Below are 20,375 nucleotides of genomic sequence, written 5' to 3'. Positions count from 1 at the left end.
GATTAGTTGATGCTGGACAGAACCGCATTGTCCCGAAGGCTTAGTGCTTAAGGGGACAGTTGTGCAAGGGCTTGTGTGGGAGTCCTGTGAGGCTGTTCTCCTGCCCCCATGTTCTTGCTCCAAGGGGTTCTACCACATGACTAGTGACATGCCAGGGGAGGAAGGTCAGGGGAAGGACTGAACCACATAACCAGGCATCCAAAACGTCAGGGTCTGAACAGCTTGACCAGAGATACACTAGGGGAGGAAAGGTCACTGTGGGGGCTAGGGTCCATTTTCTGCCCTGGTGACCATCTGTGTCTGGTCTGTTGGTCCTTCTCTGCTCATGTCTGTCTAACTGCCCACTCTTATCAGGACCATCTAGTGGTACCCTGGGTAAGTGGTAGGCAAACACCCAGTGCATTGGGGTCATCTTTGAGGATTTCCCAGCCAATTTAACCCACGTATCTTCTACTTTCCTGTGTATCTGCTTTTTAAATATGTGTAATTTAGGGACAGTGGAAAGAAATATTGTTACTGACAAGTCAGGTATGTTCAGTTTTTTAAATCTCTGACATTTGTGTTATGCTGACTATGTTTGAAACTTCTCCAGACTTCTCCATCTGTTTGCTTTTTCTCTAGCTGGCCCAAGGGTCCCCTAGGAATAGGGCTTGGTGGCTGGCACCTGACCTCCATGGACCCTTTGGCCCTGCTGTGGGTGCTGGAGAGCCCAGAGGACAGCCTCCTCGGGGTCCCCTGTGTGTATCAGACCTGAGTTGTGAGTGTTGCTTCATGCATGGTGAGCTCTCTTACTAAGGAAAGTAAAGAATGCAGCAAAAACAAACTCAGGATTCCCTCAAACTTGTCAAATGATAATAATGCATTATCTTTGAAATTTTAATTCAAGTCAGAGGGAAAAATATGATTTTGTATAAAATGTGTTTAATGTATACTTGGCTTCTAGTAACTACATAATTAAAGAAGGTCAATGTATTTTTAGCTGAAATATGGGTGTTTTTAAATAGGCATATCTTTTTTATTATAGGGCAATGTAGGCAGCTGCCTCTTTAAAAAGTGATAATGATAAGTAACATCCTTACTACAGTTAAATAAATCATGTTATTTTCTTTATAATGAAGCTTAAAGTTGTAAAGTTTGTAAAGGTCCCTGTTATAGATTTTCAGTTTGAGAGGGACTGAAAATTGGTTTTATCTCATTTACTGAATGTTGATGGAACTTTCTGAGAATCTGAGTGGTTGCAAACTTGCTCTGAGGATGCCAGTCTGATGGCTAGCACCTGATTAAGATACTATACACAACCAGCCCTGGCTGACATAGCTCAGTGGATTGAGCGCGGGCTGGGAACCAAAGTGTCCCAGGTTCGATTCCCAGCCAGGGTACATTCCTGGGTTGCAGGCCAGAAACCCCAGCAACCGCACATTGATGTTTCTCTCTCTCTCTCTCTCCCTTCCTTTCCCTCCCTTCCCTCTCTAAAAATAAATAAATAAAATCTTTAAAAAAAAAAAGATACTATACACAACCCTGCTAATTTTAAAAATTCAGATTAAATGCTTTTAGCTCGCTGTCAAAATCCTATGAAGGAGATGAACCTATTTTCCAACCTTTGTTTAAAGTGGCATAAAATTAGCTCCCATCACCAATTGTTATTTAGTTGCAAGCAGATGCATACATTTAAATGAAATTCTGCAGTGTTTCACTCTCTTCCCAAAGGTGATAATGTGTTTTCCTCCACTTGTGAAATTGTTGTAATTTCACAGTCTTGCTTAGATTTAATTGTGTTTATTAAGATTTGAGACAAATGATTCCAATTTTATTTTGTAGGATAGTGTTTTTTTTCTTTGTCTTTTAATTTTACTTGATAGTTATTGGAAATACAGAATCTGTCTCAAACAGTAAAAAATAGCACGAGGTTGTTAAATTTAACAGTTTAACCCACAGAACTCAATACGGCAAATAAGCATTTCTTAGCAGTGCATTAGTTCACTTGACGTGTAATTAAAATAGAGCCATGCATTTCTCGGTGTAATTACTAATAAAAATATTTCTAAAAAAAATACAGTGTATTATATTCTACAGACATTTGAATCATTCTTTTTTTATTCTCTATGTAGGCCAGAGATAATAGCATCAGATTATAAAAACTCAGGCTGTGAAAGTGATAGAAGGCTCTAGGTTGACGAGAGCGCAAACCACATCATGAATATTGAAGGACCTGCACTAAAGGCCCGTGATGGCATTGTTATTAAAATATTTACTTGTCAGTGTAAAAACCAAAGGCATCGGGATAGTGCTTCAAGTCAGGGTAGAGAGAGAACAGACAGCACAAACTGTGTGTTGCTGGGTGGAAGAGCAGGACCGCGTGCACGTCTAAGGCTTGTGTGTTCCTGCGTGATGAAGAGCCAGGGAAAAAACAAAAACAGAAATTACCTATTCGATGTGTTTGATCTTGGTACTTCCTTTGTTCCTCTGTCAAGCCTGCGAAGAGATTAAAGAGAAGCAACAAAGTGAAAGTAGAATAGGAATAAACAGGTCAAGTGGGACTCAGCCTGCAAGCCAGGGAATGTTAACTCCGGCAAGGAAAGGAGTGGACATTCAGCCTTCCGTGCGTAGCAGGCTCTGTGCTGAGCACCCGGCGTGTTAGGGATATTATCGAGAAAGTTCGTATTCCGCCACTACCCCTTAGCCCCCAGCCAGCGCACCTGCACACACACACCCCCCCCTTTGCGAGTGAGGTCTGTCGTGGAGCCTTCTTGTGTGAGTAGGGAAATGGGTGTGAGCCCGTGAGGAGATAGCGACGGCGTGCAGTTGCAGAGGAGACGTGGCTCTTTGGCTCAAGTCTGTCCCTCAGGGTCGTGGCTGTTGGGAGTTACCGGAAGCTCCTTTGTTTCTTTTTGATCTTTGTTTTGTTGGTGGTGACTTTTACATTATTTTAACCTTGACAAGGTAAATGTGAAAAAAATTAAAATATTCTCTAAAATAAACTCTATGGGTGATATTTTTCCTAGGCCAATGCTAGTTTCAGAGGTTCCTGCCAGATGCCCCTCAGGGAGCTAGTAGTCAAGGGGTACTTGTTGTCGCCAAATCTAGCGCCTAATCTTTGCATTGGAAACATCATCGGCATAGGCCACTGAAATACGGTTACTGGTAATAATTTATGCACACATTATCTCATTAATATATTTTTATGTGTTTTTCTATGTCTTATTTATAAGGTAGGTCCTTATAAATAGCTGACCACTCAAATAGAGGAACAAAACACATAAGATAAACATTGTACATACTCCTGATGCCTTAAATTTAATGGCAGTTAAAGAGAAAGTTTTTTCTTATTAAAATAAGCACAGAAATCTGATACACTGTAAAATATTTGTAAATTTATTTGTTTTATTTTTAAAGGTTTTATTTATTTATTTTTAGAAAGAGGGGAAGGGAGTGAAAAAGAGGGAGAGAAACATCAATGTGTGGTTGCCTCTCACGTGGGCCCCACTGGGGACCTGACCTGCAACCCAGGCATGTGCCCTGACTGGGAGTCCAACTGGCGATCCTTTGGTTCACAGCCCGCACTCAGTCCACTGAGCTATACCACCCAGAGTCAATTTCTTAAAATAAAGCTGAGCACTTTAATTTTGAGCTCAAGGCAGGCCAATTCAGGTTACTCCTCCACTCCCCTGGAGCTTTACTCACACTTGTTTTTAAACACCTTTGGGGAACACACACACCCAGAAGCTTCACACCAGATCCATCACGGTGGCATATTGGAAGAAGAGCAAGCAGAGGAGACTCTGGGGCCGCACTGCCAGCCCTTCCCATCACTCCACCCACTGTCCACTCCTACCGCAATACTCCCACGCCTTCACAGAACCACTGAGCAGAGTCTCCTTTTCAAAAATGAGCCTGAAAGGGACCGAAAAGACACGTGGTCTCCATTTTAGGTGCGTGGTGTTGCAGACGCAGCTTCTCCCGTGGCTGAATAGAAGATGAGGAGTTCCTCCCCATAATTACAAAAACAACCACCAAAACGATGACGATGACACTTTGAGCACTGTAGGGGTTGTTTGTACTCATCCATTCTTTAAAAAATTCAATTTGAATATTTAAAAAACACATGAAAAATCTAGGTATCTTATTTTGTTGCTATGTTAGGTTTTAGTATCTGTTTCTATCTCATTTCACTCATTTTATTCCAAGAAATATATGTTGAGTGTCTATTATGTCATGTCTACTTTTCTAGGCAATGGACCTATAGCCAGTCATAATATAGGCAAAAATCATTGTCTTCTCTGAGCTTTCTTTCTAGTGCAGTGGAGAAACAGGTAATAAAATAAGGCAGAAAAGAAAAGTTATAACATTGAGAGGGTAATGAATGCTGTAAAGAAAAATAAAGGAAGAGCTAATATAGGATATAACGGAGATGCTGCATTGTATACGGTGTGGCCAGTGAAAGCCTGCCATTACAGTAAAGATCTGAAGAATGGAGAACAGGCCATGTGGGTATCTGGTGGGAGACCCTTTCAGTCAAAGAGAATAGCAAATGCAAAGACACTGCGCCAGAGCCAGAGACAGCATAGCTAGGCAGTATCCTGAGAAGGAGGGAGAGGAGAGTCAGAACCTGAGGTCCGAAGTGTGACTGGGAGCCCATGACCATATAAGCTACTGCAAGGCCTCAGGCTCTGCTCTAAGTGAGATGGGGAGGTGACACAGCATTCTGACTGCAGGAGCAATGTGAAGTGCCTTATGTCTGAGCAAGACCACAGTGGCTGTCCTGCGGAAAATGGACTGAAAAGGGGCACCGGTGGAAACGTGGAGACCAGTCAGGAAGCTGTTGTCGTGATCCAGGGGAGAGACCGTGATGACAGGTGACAGTGGAGGTAGTAGGAAGTGGTCAAACTCTGGTTACATTTTGAGACTTGTTGACAAATCGGGTGTGGGGGTGTATATGAGACAGAGCAACGGAGCAGCTGAGAGGTGGAGGGAAGAGCATCAAGAGTTAATACAAGGATTTTGTCCTGAGCAACTGGAAGGATGGATTTCCATTAAATGGGATAAAAAAATACTGTGTAAAAAGCTCTTGAAGAGCAGTTTTTCAGTTTTTCAGTTTTTCAGTTCTTGACATGTTTGGTCAGGCCGTAGACCAGATGTGCCTGGAAGAAGCTCTGGATTGGATTTATTGGCATATGCTTATATCTGTGCCACGAGACAGACAGATTGCCAAACACATTTAGACATATCCTCAAACAGTTTTAGAGATGAGGAAGAATAAGTACAAAGAAATTTAATGAAGAGCTCAGAGAGTTAAATACACACACACGCGCGCACACACACACACACACACACACACACACACACACAATATGGAATATTACTTGGCCATTAAAAAGAATGAAATCTTTCTACTTCTGACAACATGGATGGATCTAGAGGGTTTTATACTAAGTGAAATAAGTCAGACAGAGAAAGACAAATAACGTGAACAAACAAACAAACTCATAGATACAGAGAACATTTTGATGGTTGACAGATGGGAGGGCGGCTGGGGGATGGGTGGAAAAGGGACAGGGATTAAGAAGTACCAATTGCCAATTATAAAAACAGCCACAGGGATGTCAAGTACAGCCTAGGGATATAGTTAATAATATTGTAATAACTATGCATGGTGTCAGATGGGTACTAGATTTACCTGGGTAATTATTTTGTAAGTTATATAAATACCTAATCACTATACTGTACCCTTGAAAATAATACAATATTGAAAGTCAACTATAATAAAAAATTATTAAAAGAGAGAGAAAGAGAATGTATTGCCTAAAAGGAAAGTGAAGAAAGTACTTTAAAGAAGAAGTGGTGATCAGCTGTGTCCTAAAATCAAGCCAGGGGGAGTACCTGGGACTTTACAATTGGCAGACTGCTTCTGACCTGGACAAGACCCCGGTCAGTGGGGTGGAGGGGAGAGAGCTTGACTAGTGTGACCTCAGTGAGAAATGCAGGAGAGAGTTTGGAAACTGCTCTGTACATGGCTTTTCCAAGCTTTACCTTAGAGGGAAGGATGAAATGGGGTGCACCTGTAGGTGCGAGTGAGTCCTGAGAAGGCTGTTTTGTTTTTGTTTTTGTTTAGAGTGGGAGAATAAACAATATATTTGTAGCCTGAGCTTTCTGTGCATCTCTGGGAATTTGATACCTAATTTCCAACAGACACCTGTGGGAACAGGAGTGTTGATTGGAAGTCAAGGCTGTGTGAACAGGTCATGTTGGATCATGGGGACTTTGGGAAATGTCAGCGCTGCCCTGGGTGACGGGAGAATTCCGGCATTATAGAAGGAGACAAGCAGAGGCACCAGAAGATGGATAAGGCAACAGAAGAGGAAGGCTCCAAACCAAATATTGCCTGTTTGTATTTTGCATAGAAGTTAGTTGACTGCAGTCTCTACAGGGTCAGTGAAAAACCTTCCTCACGCCACGGAAGTTTAAACAAGAGAAAATGTAATAGAATTTCTCCCTTCATGTCTAGTTCATCTCTGTGCAAGAGGTCATTTTGAATGGGTTTGAAGGCGGGGAGCAGAAGCCGTTTTCATACCCTGGACACTTTGGACCTCAGCACGCCTTCTGCCGAGGAGCCGGAACAGTGGTTTATGTTAGGTAGCAAATCTGTGTAACGCTGTCTGCTAGGAACTCTGCCATCCGGTTCTGTAAGTGTCCTGACGAATCAAGTAATCGAGCTAACAAGCACCTACAACATGCGGTTTAGATTATCAGTGCTGAAACAAGTTTAAGTCTGCATGCACTGTAGCTGTGGAGGTGAACGCTGGACGGGGAGTCTCATCAGCCAGCGCCCACGGTGCCGGTGACTTTGGGCACCACAGATTCAGGGACTGGTCCTCTTCCTTCCAAGGACACAGACTGTATTTCGTTCATTCAGCACTTCATCCATACATTCAGAGTGGGCTCTGCAGAGACAATTTCTGTCAGTCACGGAATTGGGAGACAGACCAAGCAGCTGATGACAGAGATGATGAGATCTGGAGAGACCTTAGGCCTCACTCGCATGGTCCTCGAGAAAGCCATGCACTCCCTGTATCTTCAAATGGTAGACCACATTCTTTGGGGCACAACAGCCTTGTGGACAACTACAAATATTCCTCAATGTAGCCTCTCTTCGTACAGCTTTCTTTTTTGAAAATGGTTACATTTATGCAAAGAATAAAGTGACACATTGTTCTTAAGTTGTCACTTTGGGAAACAATCTCCAAAGTACTCTGTTTCCCCATTTCATACATCGGTATAACATTGTTACTGCATACTTTCTGAACTGGAAAATAGTAAAGTATCTTAAGAAAAATGTTACATAACAGCCATAGATAATTATTTATTTTATGAGTTATTTATTATAGCTTTTGTATTATATTTTGGATTGGTGTTTTATTTTTTCTCTTTGGCCCAATATTTAAGACATACATTAAGAGTTAAGGGTGTAACAAGAGGGAAAAGTAAGGTATTGCTCTTAACTTACATGAAACTGTTGATAGTACCTGTATAGTAAGCCACGTTGCTTAGTTGATTAGTGCATTAAAATAAATGTTACTAGTATGTGTTAGAATTCCCCAGTATCTGAAGTTGAAATTATAACTGTCACAGAAATAGGGATGAAAATAACACTTCCACCATATTTTAAAAATTGACTTTATTTTCCTCTTCAGGATTTAAAATTTTCAAGTCTTCATTTTGGCCAGATTATTAGAAAGAGATAGTTCTATGGATTATTTTTATGCTAGAATAACCTTTCATGATTAATCCATGCAAGTGTTCTCTGAAATCAGTTCATCAGTGCTACCAAATAAAAGGAGAAAACGTGTGCACTCACTTTTTAGAAATGAAAGGAATGCCTTTGGAGTAGCATTTGTCTCCTGTGTTGAGAGGAATGTCGGGTTTTCCAATTAAACAAGTCTCCATACTGGAAATGAGCAATAAATTATGAAAATTATTTTTGAATATCCAATTTGCATATTGCTAATTGTATTCATTTCTTTGGAACGTTTGAACTTGGAATTTGTGATGTTTTGACTGGTTACCCCTGCATTTGTGTCATTAACACTGTGGCCGATAAGGTTCCCTTCTGAGTGGGGCTTTGAGTGCCTTTCCTGACTAAATGTTTGGATCATAAATAGGCTTGTTGTACTCAGTGAATGGAAAATACGTGGAGACTTACTAGCAGGGTTCACATTTGCACACACTGACTGCACTTTACGGGGTTGGCAAACCACTCTCTGCGCTGCCCACGCGCTCACATCTGGACTTTTCCACCCCGGTAGTAAGAGGCGTTCGGGGCTCCTGGATGGCAGTGCTGCTGTCGGCTGGCCAAAAAGGCCGTTTCTGCCGGGTTGCCGTCGCTGTGCACAGAGCAGTGTTTGTCCCATTACTGGAATATTTTATGATATTTTGCCCTTATTTTATAAAAAATGACTTGGAAATTGGCAAGCATTTTTGTATTAATGACATGTGAAATGAAGTGGTGATGAAGATGGCAATCATTAGGTTAAAGGTGCTGATGTTTATTCTCATCCAAATTGGTATTCCTTGGACTTAAACTCGTCAAATTGTCAGTCGTGGAGGAAAAGGACAAAACTAAACGCATGCATAACTATGGGTTATCCGTGTGTACAAGATAGACACAAATTCTGTGTAAATGGGCACACTTTAGCACTTCATTATGATTGGGTCTCAAGGGAAAGATATGATTATGGGTTTCATAACATTTATTGTTCTATTTTTGTATACTGAACTTTATTTTTTGGAAAACTCTTAAAAGAGATCCTGAAGTCCATTCAGGCTTATTGGAAAAGGGGAGAAGAGGAGGTGGCCGTTTCATTCCTTCAAGAGAGATAACCAGAATTGATTCTCTATTTCAGGAGTCAACAAATAAACCATTCATTACATCCTGGCCGTGGTACTTTTAGACATAATACTGAATTAAGAGTTGTGGGTACAATCACGTTCAAGTTCTAAGCTTTCAGAGGCCATTTTCTTTAAAACCAAATGTAAATCTCAGGCAGCCACAGTGTCTGGGCCACATGTGTGTCCTATGAAGTAATTAGTGTTGTTGGATTTGTTTGTAGCTGATTGCCGTGTTTGACGAGCAAGAACCACTCCACAAGATTGAGAGCCCCAGTGGAAACCCGGCAGGTCGGCAGAGCCCAGACGCTTTTGAGACAGAAGTGGCTGCCCAACTGGCTGCGTTTAAACCGATTGGTGGGGAAATCGAAGTAACCCCTTCCGCTCTGAAATTAGGTACGTGTATTTGTTGCGGCATGTTTTCCACCTGGTTGATATACATCACCTTGCTGTGAGTTGCTTCTACTTTGTGACTTACCTTGTTCGTATCTTTCTTTAAAAAAAAAAACACCTGGTTTCTTTCTCTACATTAGTAGTACTAGCAGTATTTTGCATAGCTCTTTGCCGCTGTTGAGGCTCGGACAAGTGGATGCAGTTTTTTCCTTGGAATGCAGGGGAATCTGAATCTGAATTGTGTGCCTTTGGTACATCACAGGGGAGGGATGAGAATGTAGGTGATGAGTTTCATCTCCAGCCTATGAGGATCACTTAAAAAAAAAGTCCCTGAAAATGTCATCTGGAATAAGCGAAGCATGATCAAGGAATCTAGACCAGAAATAAAGGTCACTTTCTGTTTAAAACACCTTCTTTTTCTCCCAAACTATTATACACATCTCAGAGTTTGGGAAAAACATTTTGAAGCTGGTTTCTTAATTCTGTCCAACTGGTTTATTCAAACAAGAGCAACTCACCCAGTAATTTTGCTCAGAATTCTTTTTCTGTTATATTTGTGTTGAAGGTGTGGGTAGAAGGAAAAAATAAACATTCTTCTCACATTTCAGTGAATTTACAACTATAAGAGAAAAAAATGTCAGTTTTTGGTGATCTTCTTATAGGTAAATTTAGGTCAGGTTAACATTATGAAGTTTTTGAGGGCTTCAATATTTTGATACTTAAAACAATTTTTATTCCTGTTGAATGTATGCATACATCTCCAGACAGCTCCTAAGCACCTGTTATCAGTTAATTCCCAAACTAGAACAGAGGCTTTTTCCACTTTGCTTTTTAAAGCAAAGCATATGCTCAAAATTGTAAAAAGTGTACATACTACTGGTTTTTCACATTTGAAAAAAAAATGCATGCTGTCAAGTTTATTTTACATACCACAATGCTGAATATCCATATTTTGCACTGATTTTCTGAAAAGCATCTGTAGTGCCCTTTTTAAGATAACCAAATGGAAATTAATGATCTGTAGTCTTCATGAGTTTCCTCTATCTTCTGGAAAGCAAGCTAGTGAAGCAATGTCCTGGAACACCGACACGGGGGGGGTGGGGGGGGTTGGTGGCAGCCTCTCTTCATGAGAAGCGAGGTCTGTGGCTTCAGCAGCCTCACAGCCCTGCCATTCATTTGCATAATGGATGCCTTTTTTTATCCATTATGCAAATGGCATGGGAGGAAAATTAGGCAATAAGGGAAGACGAAAGGAGAAAATTGCTCTTGCTTGTTTTAATATTCTATTTATAAGCAAGCACTGTGGTCTTCAAATGGCTGAACCTCAGACTACCCCTGTGTCTGGGAATTTGTTTTTACCTTTCTCTTATGAGCATTCCCTGAGAAACAGAGTTTGTTTTTCTTCAGCTTATTCATAGTTTCTTTTGTGAACCATCTCAGCAACGTAACATATGCAGAAAGCAAAGTAAGCTGAGGTTTCTGTTCCTTGCAAGTGGACTTTCTACTTCTTCAATATTGATTTTTGGTAAGACAGAGATAGAAAATAGTATTTATTAAATGGTAACTATAAAACAGGCTTTGAGATCTAGGCTGTGCATGGAGCATTCTAAATCCTTCACTCGGAATAACTCAGTTAAGCCTCATAATACTTAGTTGAGTTCTATTATTCCCTTCATTTAAGAGGTGAGGAGATCAGCACAGGGCAATTAAGTAACTCATCCAAAATCACAAAACTATTAGGTGGCCAGGCCAGAATTGGAACCCTTGCTGGCTCCTGTGTCAGGAACAATTTTGCCTTGTCCCTCACATATTCTATTAATAAAATAAAATAAAATAGTAAAACATAAAATAATATTTGGTATTATTTTCCTGGGATTAACTTTATGAATATGTATCAAAACTCTGCAAACAGTGAATTCTTTGGCTTCAAGTGCTGTTTCGCCCAGGACTGTAGATTGAAGGATGAGATTGGATGACCTTTCCCATTAGGTGACCAGTGTTGCCTTCCAGCTTCTCGGTCTGAAGTCATGGCAGCATCTCCACTTCCTCCTTTTTCTTCCCACCATCTCCACTTTCTTCATCCTTCATGTCCATGACCATCGCAGCAAGGAGAGCCTCATCATTAATCAGACTCTTGCACAGGCATCGAATGACCTCTTTCTGTGTGTGCTGTGCTGCTTTCTCCAAATCTCTGCGTCGGCCGGAGCTGCCTTTCTAAATCACAAATCGATTACATAACTCCGCTGCTTAACAACCTCCTGCAGTGGTTTCCTGTTGCACAGAGAACCATGTCCAAACTCATGAGCAAGCTGATTCGGATGGTTCCTCAGAACTAGCTGGAGGAATTGGGGCAGGGATGAATGATGACAAAATCGTCCCTTATCTACACTCACGGTTCCATCAGATTGAGCACTTTTCCTGTCTGGAACTCGAAAAGCAAAGAAAAGAACACACTTATGCAGTTTCTCAATGAAATTAAGGAAGGAAGCAACACAACCAGCTTTGGTTTCTCCTCATTTTTCTCCTCATTTTGTTTGTGTTCTTTTTGTTGCCTTCAGGGCATGGTGCAGTGGCAGGCTGGACAAGTGTCCTCTGAGGATGGACGGATGTGCATGGCAGCAGACTCTATTCACAGTCCCTCCCAGGGCGGCAGCGCTGTTCTGCCCACCCTGAGATCCCATTTACATGGAAGGTGGGAGGGGTGGGTAGAGAAGGAACAGCATTTGTGTCCCAGGGATTTGTCATCACACTGTGCACATAAAATGCCAAACACAGAGCCCTTAATCCCTGCTCCCCACACAATTCCCGGAGGCCGTTGGACCTGGTCCCACTTCTCATGGGGCCCATATGCCCAGGCTGGTGCAGCAGGAACTAGGGCTCACTCTCACTGTTTTTTCTTTCTGGAGACCCCTTCAGGAAGATGGGCAGTGTAATATTGATCAGCCCTCGGGCTTTTCTCACTTTAGGAGACACAATTTAACAAATGTTAGGAATCTAGACATTTTTCCGATTGGGTCATATGAATCACCAAAATTTTTTTACTGATATCTGGGATTAAATTAAACTCAAAGTTCAGTATACTTTTTATATCTTTTTCTAACACAAAATTATCGTCAAAATTATTCTGCTAAAAACTAACAACCTTCTCTACTGCCCCCGCCCCCCTGTCGTTGTTGTTGTTTTTTTAATCTTCCGAGATGAAATATTTGTGTACAGGATATGCAGAAAGCTCATATTGACAGGCCCTTCATGATCTGGCTACGTCCTCTTCGCCCACTTTTATTCTGGCTACACGTCTACAGTCACCTTAACATGCAGCCATTATGAGCTATTTACTATTCCCCCAATTTGCCTCGTGTTCTCAAACCTCTATGCCTTTGCAGGTATTCCCCGTAGCCCGCTGACCCCTTTGCCTCTCATCTACTTGGTGAACTTGTGGACCTTTAAGCTCCAGCTCAAATATAACCTCCTTTTGGATGCCTTGTCCAAATCTCCAAGATAGTACAGTAGATGTAATATATATATATATATGTGTGTGTGTGTGTGTGTGTGTGTGTGCACGCATATATATATATATCCTAATTCTTTAGTCAACAATGAAGTATTACAAAATGTATTGAAGAAATCTACTGACCCAAGAGGGTTTATATAGTCTTGTATCCTATAAGCTAATAGGATATATATTTTTAATTTGTAAGAGTTTTAAATCAAGTGAGCAACCACATAATTCCAACTTCATTCGTCTAAATTATTTCCTACCATTTTCTAATGGATTTTCTAATGTAATGCTAAGTGACCAAGTCCTGACTCAGCCCTAACTAGCAAATCATACTAACACTTTAAGATTCTGTTTCTAATATTGGTTGATGCTTTTTACTCTGTAGCCTAGAGATTGCTCAATAGCCGATTTAAAAGAAGAGACACAGTGGAAAAAAAACACTTTGCTAAGAATCAAATTTACGGAGACCATTTGCACTTTAAAATTACCTGACTCAGAAATTGTCCAAGTCTTCTTTGTAGAACCATATGGTCCCTGTTAACATGTTTTGGGATTTCAGCATATATTTGATTCTAGTTACTTAAGAAGCAACATTTATGGAGCACTTAGGTTCTAGAAGCTGTTCTGATTCGTTCATGCGCACTTGCTGAGCAGGCAGGGTCAGGTGTGCCTGCCGGGAGAGAGGGATGGGGAGGCTGCGAGTGGGCAGCAGAGGGTCCTAGTGCTTTTCAGAATTCCTACAGCAAAGAGACCCACCTCCACCAAAAGAATCGTTAGCACCCCTTCGTGAAATGCTTGTTTAGGAAGAGCCAGTTCCCAAGATTCTCGGTAAGCAGCAATTGTCTAGATGACAGTTGGCATTACTTTACAAAGGAGGAAGTAAAAGCTTAGGGAGGGTGTGTGCTCTGACCTCAGATAACTGGTTAAAGAACTAGAATTGGAACCTACATGTCCTGACTTCTAATGCAGCGCTCTTCCAACTACAGAACATTTTTGAAGTAATTATAGATTTAAATTATCCATGTTTTCTAATGTGATAAAGTAATACCTCATCTCTTTTGGAATTGAGATACAGTGTAAGTTAATAAACAGATACTATGAATAGCTGTAAATCAAAAGCTAATAAGGGAATAAAGACTAGAAAATTAAGATGGAGAACATTTAAAAAAAATCCTTGTCTAAGTTTCTGAAATGAATTTGCTCCTGTCTCTTCATTACATATTTGTGCACACATGTATATGGATGTGTGTGTGCGTGTGTGTGTGTGTTTAGGGGAAAATTGCACCAAAAGCATTATGTTGATGGGACTCCCAGGTGATTGTTTTTCTTTAGCGTGGATACCGTTGCACTGTTTTTGACATTCCAAATGTCTGCACATGGGGCCTTCTGTAAATCAGACAGATGCATGAGAACAATTCGTTTTGAAGTGTGGAAGGACAAGTTATTTAGCTTTTCCCCCAGCAGTTCCTGTGCTGCCCGTATGACCTTGTGCTCTTCTTGAAAAGGCCTCACCAGGCCCAAGGTTGGCCCAGTCCTTGTCCCTTGAATAGCAATGACCGGGAGCTGGTCCCAGAGCCTACAGCACTTCCTTTAGGTGTGTTCCCAGAAAAGCCATTCAACTTATACCTATCAGGACCACCTTTTTTCAACCCACCCCACCACTCGCCCCCCCACAAAAAAGTGGAACACATTTGGCCTTTCATAGACATGAATATTCTTATCGAAGACCATCCAGGTCACTTCCTCATGTGTCCCTGTCCCTCAGCAGGCCACAGTTTTCTCATCCACAAAATAAACCTTTCTTGCTCTTCTGGGCTATTATTGCCTCAGGAGAATTTCATGAATTCCAAGCTGAATTTGAATCTGACGCCACGCGCCCGTCACTTTTCTTCCCATGGCCCCACTTAATTAGTAGTTTTATTTTAGACATGTTGATGATTTTTCTCAGCACTTCTTGACGGAAACTTGCTATTTTGGGTTCAAGCTGCCATGAGAAAATATTTCTTTAGTTGTAATTATTTTAGCAATTTAATTCAAATAGTATGTCAGGATAAAAAGTCCTTTAAACTTGGTTGTTGCTACTCTTGTGATCTGTATTACTCAGATACAAAGCCAATCTGATTAAAGTTTGCAGTTGAAATGGTATTAGCTTTATTCTCCTCTTGTGTGTGAAACTTTGAAGATGAGCTACTTGCTGTTTGAAAGTGATTCTTGTTTTTGAGGTTCGAAAGCTGGAAGGTGCCTCAGATGCTTTATTGTTTCCATGTGTGTTTGTGCTTCTTCAAAACTGAAATGGAAATTATGATTATGTGTTTATTATAATCATTTTCAAAACACTGAGTTCTTTGCTCTTTATTTTCAGTAGTTCTCAGAAAATATTGTATAGCCATAGATTAAAGTTGGAAACAGTGACTGGTTTCTTCTGATTTTGATAATTCACTGCATAAGGGAAGCATATGGGAACATTTGTCTGAATCTTTAACGAAACCAAATCCCTTTATGGCACTGAACTTCAGGAAAAAATAAAGAAGGGGGAAGTTTATTCCTTTAATTAGGCTGCAGTATGTAAGTAGCTGCCGTGCCCGTAATGCGAGTTTAAGTATTGGCATCTGATCCTAGACAAACACGCTCACACCACACACATAGCAGAACTAAAGCTCGGGGCCGGGCCGGGGCTCTGCCCGAGCCTTTGAATTCCAACTACAAAGCGCACCAGCATGTGAGGGTCCCTTGTTGCTGGAAGCTCTCTGCTGTGGGCTGTGGAACTGCAAGTTGAAATTACCAGGGAACTGAGGTCATTTGCTTGGATGAATCCATAAGTCATAATTTGGTCACTGAGGTTCATCCTATTTGGTTCCTGTTACAGCGGCTGATTATTCAAGAGTTAACAGCTAGCTCTAGCCTAGCTTTCCTTTCTCTTCTTTCTCTTCCTCAGGAGCCTGGTATATATATGTTTTCCCATGCAGGCTTAGATGAATGATGTTGTAATTAGCTATGGTAACCTCACCAGGCTATCATCAGTCATAGTCCTACAGTCAACAAACTGTGTGCATGCTTTCTGGCACGTCAGGAGCTAGAGCAGGACCAAGGAGGCCGCAGTGTTACCCATCCGCCCATTCCTGGCCCCGTTCTGCTATTGCGGTATGGGGTTTTATTTTACTTCGTTTGCAGCGTAGGCGAATGTTGCTTTGGGGGAGTGGTCAGGTTATACATTGAATTTTTTTTTAATTTTAATACTATTGGAAAGAGCCTGAGGTACTTGGTTAAATAAGAGAATAAAGTCAATACCTCAAGACGAGCCACCCCTCACAAACATTAAAAGGTAATTACCACACGGGAGTATATTTTGTTTGTGTTAGCTAAGTACAAATTTGAACGATCCTTCAAATACAGAATTTTCTGTATACCTAGCATTGCCTCCTCTGAGTAAGTACAGATCGATGGTAGATATGTGTATACTTCAGAGACTGGCAGCCACTTCATAACATTTTGTAAAAGTAAGATGAGTTTTGCTTGAAAGTACTCTACATGCTTATGAATGTTTTTAAAGAGATATTATTTATTAAATAATAGATCTATGCAAGAAAAATTAAAAAATCTTCATCATCTTAACAGAACGACATTTTCGTTTGTCTTTTTTCTAATTTGTCTTTGCGTTTTAGTCTTAATGCAATTTTCTTTGTAACTACCTTGTTCAGTTCTCCTTTTGCCTCTTTAATTAATTTTGTGTACTTATATCTAATGCCTGAATGTAGTAGCTACATTGTTACTAAGTTTGTTGGACTCTAATAAAAAGTATTAAAGGAAATTTGCATTTAGCTATTTACCCAGACATGTAAGATAGTATATAAAAACCAAGCTTCCATTCTTCTTTCCTAGCCGTGTTTTCTAAGTCAATTATATGACCTCAAAAAAAAAAAAAAAAACAGTTCACCATCTCCCCTTTGGCCTCTCACCGATGCTGGATGCGCACTGAGACACAGTCTGCAGATCCTCTCATAAAAAAGCAGAATGAAAGGTCACCTTCCGACTGCCCACTTGATATTAGACCCCTGGGTTTTCAAGCCTCTTTTGCAGATTGCTTTTAATAGTAAGTCCAGTGAGGCCGTGTTTGCAGAGGCCTAGTCTCTGAGTAGTGAAAATATTTTCAACCATGCTGTTATGTGCAGCTCCTTGTACTCACCTGGACCACTGATAAAATGATTTGCAGTTCGTATGTTTAATAAAAGAGAGGAAAGAACCCCCACCCCAACCCACACACCCCCTAGTCACTTCTTCCTCCCTGTCCCACCCACCATCACAGCCCCCCTTCCTCCTTTCCTACTCCCAGTCCTGACTTTCCTGTTCTCCTGGCCAGGTGGTCTGAGCCCGCCAAGACCCAGCAGGATGGCTCTTCATTTTCTAACTATCAGTGCTGTTTTTCCGAGCCTGCTTTGTAGGGTTTCACATGTCTATTACAAAATGCTTTCAAATTACTTATCTGTATTAAAACCTTTTTAACGATATGACTCAGATTTTTATACACATAAATCTTTGTGACCGTAAAATAGATTACATTTCTCATAAATTTCTAATCACACCTAAACGAATTATTTATAATAACTGTGCTGATTTTCTTTTGCAGTCTGAAGTTTAAGCATCTTGCTAATAATTCAATACATGGTAAAGCCTTTTTTGCACTAACAATTTAAACATAAGGTTTAGCCTTTGGGATTTTTTTTTCTGTGTGTGTGTGCATGTGCTTGATTTTTTTTGTTCTTTCCGCCCAGATGAGCAAGGGGAAAAAAGCCCACTAATTTAATTATTTACAGAAGATCCATCTTAAGGACAAGTCACTCAGAGTTGGACACGCTTTTATGACTGGCTCAGGATTTTCTCATTTGCTTTATCTGATAAAGCCGTATGATGAATTATGCCCCAATATACACACATTTGGTTATTTCCTTGCTCTATACCCAATTTGAAATTTTACTAAGATCTTGATTCAGCTCAATGAAAGTCAGAAATACTGAAACAGCTTGATCTGTTCATTATCATGTTCCAAGGTGATAAGAAAAGGTGACAGCCTTTGCTAGCAATTGCCATGAGAAAAGCTATCTCTCTCATGTTTGCCCTTTTTTAATGTTTACCAGATAAAAGAAGACAACCTCCCAGATATCACCACCACACCCTGTCAATTTATCATTGCAACAACGCATCCATCATTTGGTACACAGAAAATGGTTCTCCCTCTGTTTATTCGTGGACTTAATGAGAAAAATCTTGATAGCTATCCGAAAATACAGGTATCTCTCTAAAAATACCAGGCAAAAATCTGATTATTCTTCTATATAAATAAGAGACTCTGTTAAAACTCCTCAAGCTCCTTTACATATGGAAGAAATTTGGGGCTCTATGTTTTTTTCCCTGTGTGTAAAATTAAAGTAAAGGAAATTATGTGGTCCATCTTGCTTATTTTCTTTTTGTTTATGTGGAAAACTTGGCTATGGTTACTTAATGCATGAATGTGGAATATGGCATGATCAAGGAAAATTCGGGAGGGGCTTCCTGCCCTACCACAACCTATTTAAAGTCACGATGCTTGCATTTGGCATTTTAAGATAATATTGACTAAGGGAGCCATTATTTCAGTGTCCATATTTCTTGAAATTGTTAGTAAGAATGGTGTTTCCGTATCCTTTTGCACTGAAAAATGGCATGGATAACAGCAAGCTGAATGGCTTTGTGTCATCTGGCTCTGCATGATTGTGATGATCAATTAAACTCTTCTTGTGTTTTTAAAACAAATAGACTTTCTACCCCAGAGATCTGAAATCATGAGTCAAACTTCTTATTTCACAGTTCAGTAATAATGTCCTTTGACCTCAGGACTTGAGTTTGCTGTTACATTGAACTGCCCCCATGACAGAGTGCAGCGTTTGTGCAGCCAACATCTGCTCTTTTCCGATGACTGGGTTTGAGAATGTAGCTGTTGAAATCGGTGTATCTGATGTCAGTGCTGCAGAAGGTGGTGGCGTGCCCATCCCTGACTTCTGTTAATCAATAATTATTTATTGCTGGTCCAATGGATGGAAAATATTTATGCTAGGCTACCAGAAGAATATAAAATATCACACATCATGAACTCATTTCCAAGCAGCTTGCAATCTAGTTGACTTAAAGTAAATTGCTGAGTGAGTCTCTAAACTTGGTTAGGTTTCCATTTTTATAATTTACAACCGTTCTTACAATAATGCAGAGCATACAGTGACAAAACCTTGTAGCTGACAAAGATCTTACCTCACAAGTAAATTTAGGGGGACAGGAAAGCTTTCTGAGTGTTCTGCTACCAGGTGCAGTGCCTCTCCGTTGCTTGGCTCATTGTTTTTCTTTGAGTCTTTGCTTGATGAAGAGGCTCATGGAAATAATAAAACTTAAACTTTGTAGACTATCTGTGATTCTACAGCTTTCATGATTCTCTGTCTTGGGCAGTGTGAGTTTTGCATCCTATTAGGTAACAAGAAATAACTAAATTCCAAGTCTCCCCACTGCCACCATCAATGTCCTCTGCTGCCCAGGATGGATCTCCAAGGACTTAATGGGTTGACGGGTGAATATTTATCTATCTGTCCATTCATCTTTTTATTCTTTTCCTCATAGACTCTCCAGTCAAATATGCTTCTTTAATTATAGGTAGTGAAGTTGGAGACCAGATTTCTACCCTGGTCAGCTCAGCAAACTCAGTGTTCAAAAGAATCAGTTGCACTCTAAGCAGGAGGGAGATGTCAACGACCCACTCCTTGCCTCTTTTTCACTGAGTACCTCACATAGATCACCCCAAGGGTGATCTTTTCTTCTTTAAGTCCATAGGCTATACACCTGGTCTTTTCTTCTCTAAGTGTATAGGCTATACAACTCATTTATTTACATGATACATGAAGTTTGAGGACGTTCTATTTTCAGTCTCTCTATTTTTTCTGATTCAAAACACCATGCTTCAGTTGAATGTCCAGAGTATCTAAACAGGCTTATCCTGTAAGTGAATTCCTCTACCTTGTGGGCTGTATTGACAAGAAGCATCTGGACCATCTTGGAAAATTCTCTTAGAGGAAATCTAGAGAATGAATTTTGTGTTTTTTTTTCTCCTTTTCAGAGTAGTCAGCACCATCTTTAAAAACTTACTCAAAAATTAATTTTACATAAAAGAACTTCCTAGATTACCTTATTTCCCTACTTTTAAAAATAAAGTGTATCATTTGTTTGGTAGTTATCATATACTTTATATGATTATGTTCCATCTTTTTAAGGTGAAAGGTTATGAGAGGTTAGGCAAAATTCTTGTGTGATTCATATCTTCTTGAAAATTGGTTCTTTTCTCAGTGCCTAAAATGTAACCTGAATATATTTGACTTCATTTCTTCTGTAATATCTTAGCTGAGCAGGTAGGCAATGTATTATTTACAGAAGAAATAAGGGGGAGAGAAGGATGTGGATGGTACATAACGTGTTTACAGTAGTATAGTGTCAAAGTTATGAGCACGAGCCATGGGGTAAGACTGCATGAGTCAAATACGGTTCTGTCCTTCACAAACTGGGTGACCTTAGGCAAGTGTTTCAGTTT

General features: G+C 40.3%; 1 protein-coding gene across 1 annotated transcript in view; it reads left to right on the top strand.

The window, feature by feature from the left end:
* The window catches only part of PARD3B (par-3 family cell polarity regulator beta), a 975,282-nt gene that overhangs the window by 374,282 nt on the left and 580,625 nt on the right, over positions 1–20,375 (top strand). The window contains exon 3 of the mRNA XM_045852946.1: positions 9,108–9,279. Within this exon, the coding sequence (XP_045708902.1) occupies positions 9,108–9,279 (172 nt within the window). The remainder of the gene's footprint in view (positions 1–9,107; positions 9,280–20,375) is intronic.

The sequence above is a fragment of the Phyllostomus hastatus genome, unplaced genomic scaffold (assembly GCF_019186645.2).
Source record: "Phyllostomus hastatus isolate PE091 unplaced genomic scaffold, TTU_PhHast_1.1 phas_contig_137, whole genome shotgun sequence".
In the NCBI taxonomy this organism is placed as follows: Eukaryota; Metazoa; Chordata; class Mammalia; order Chiroptera; family Phyllostomidae; genus Phyllostomus; species Phyllostomus hastatus.
Note: the sequence above shows the minus strand (reverse complement) of the source record. Positions and strands in the feature narration are given on the sequence as shown.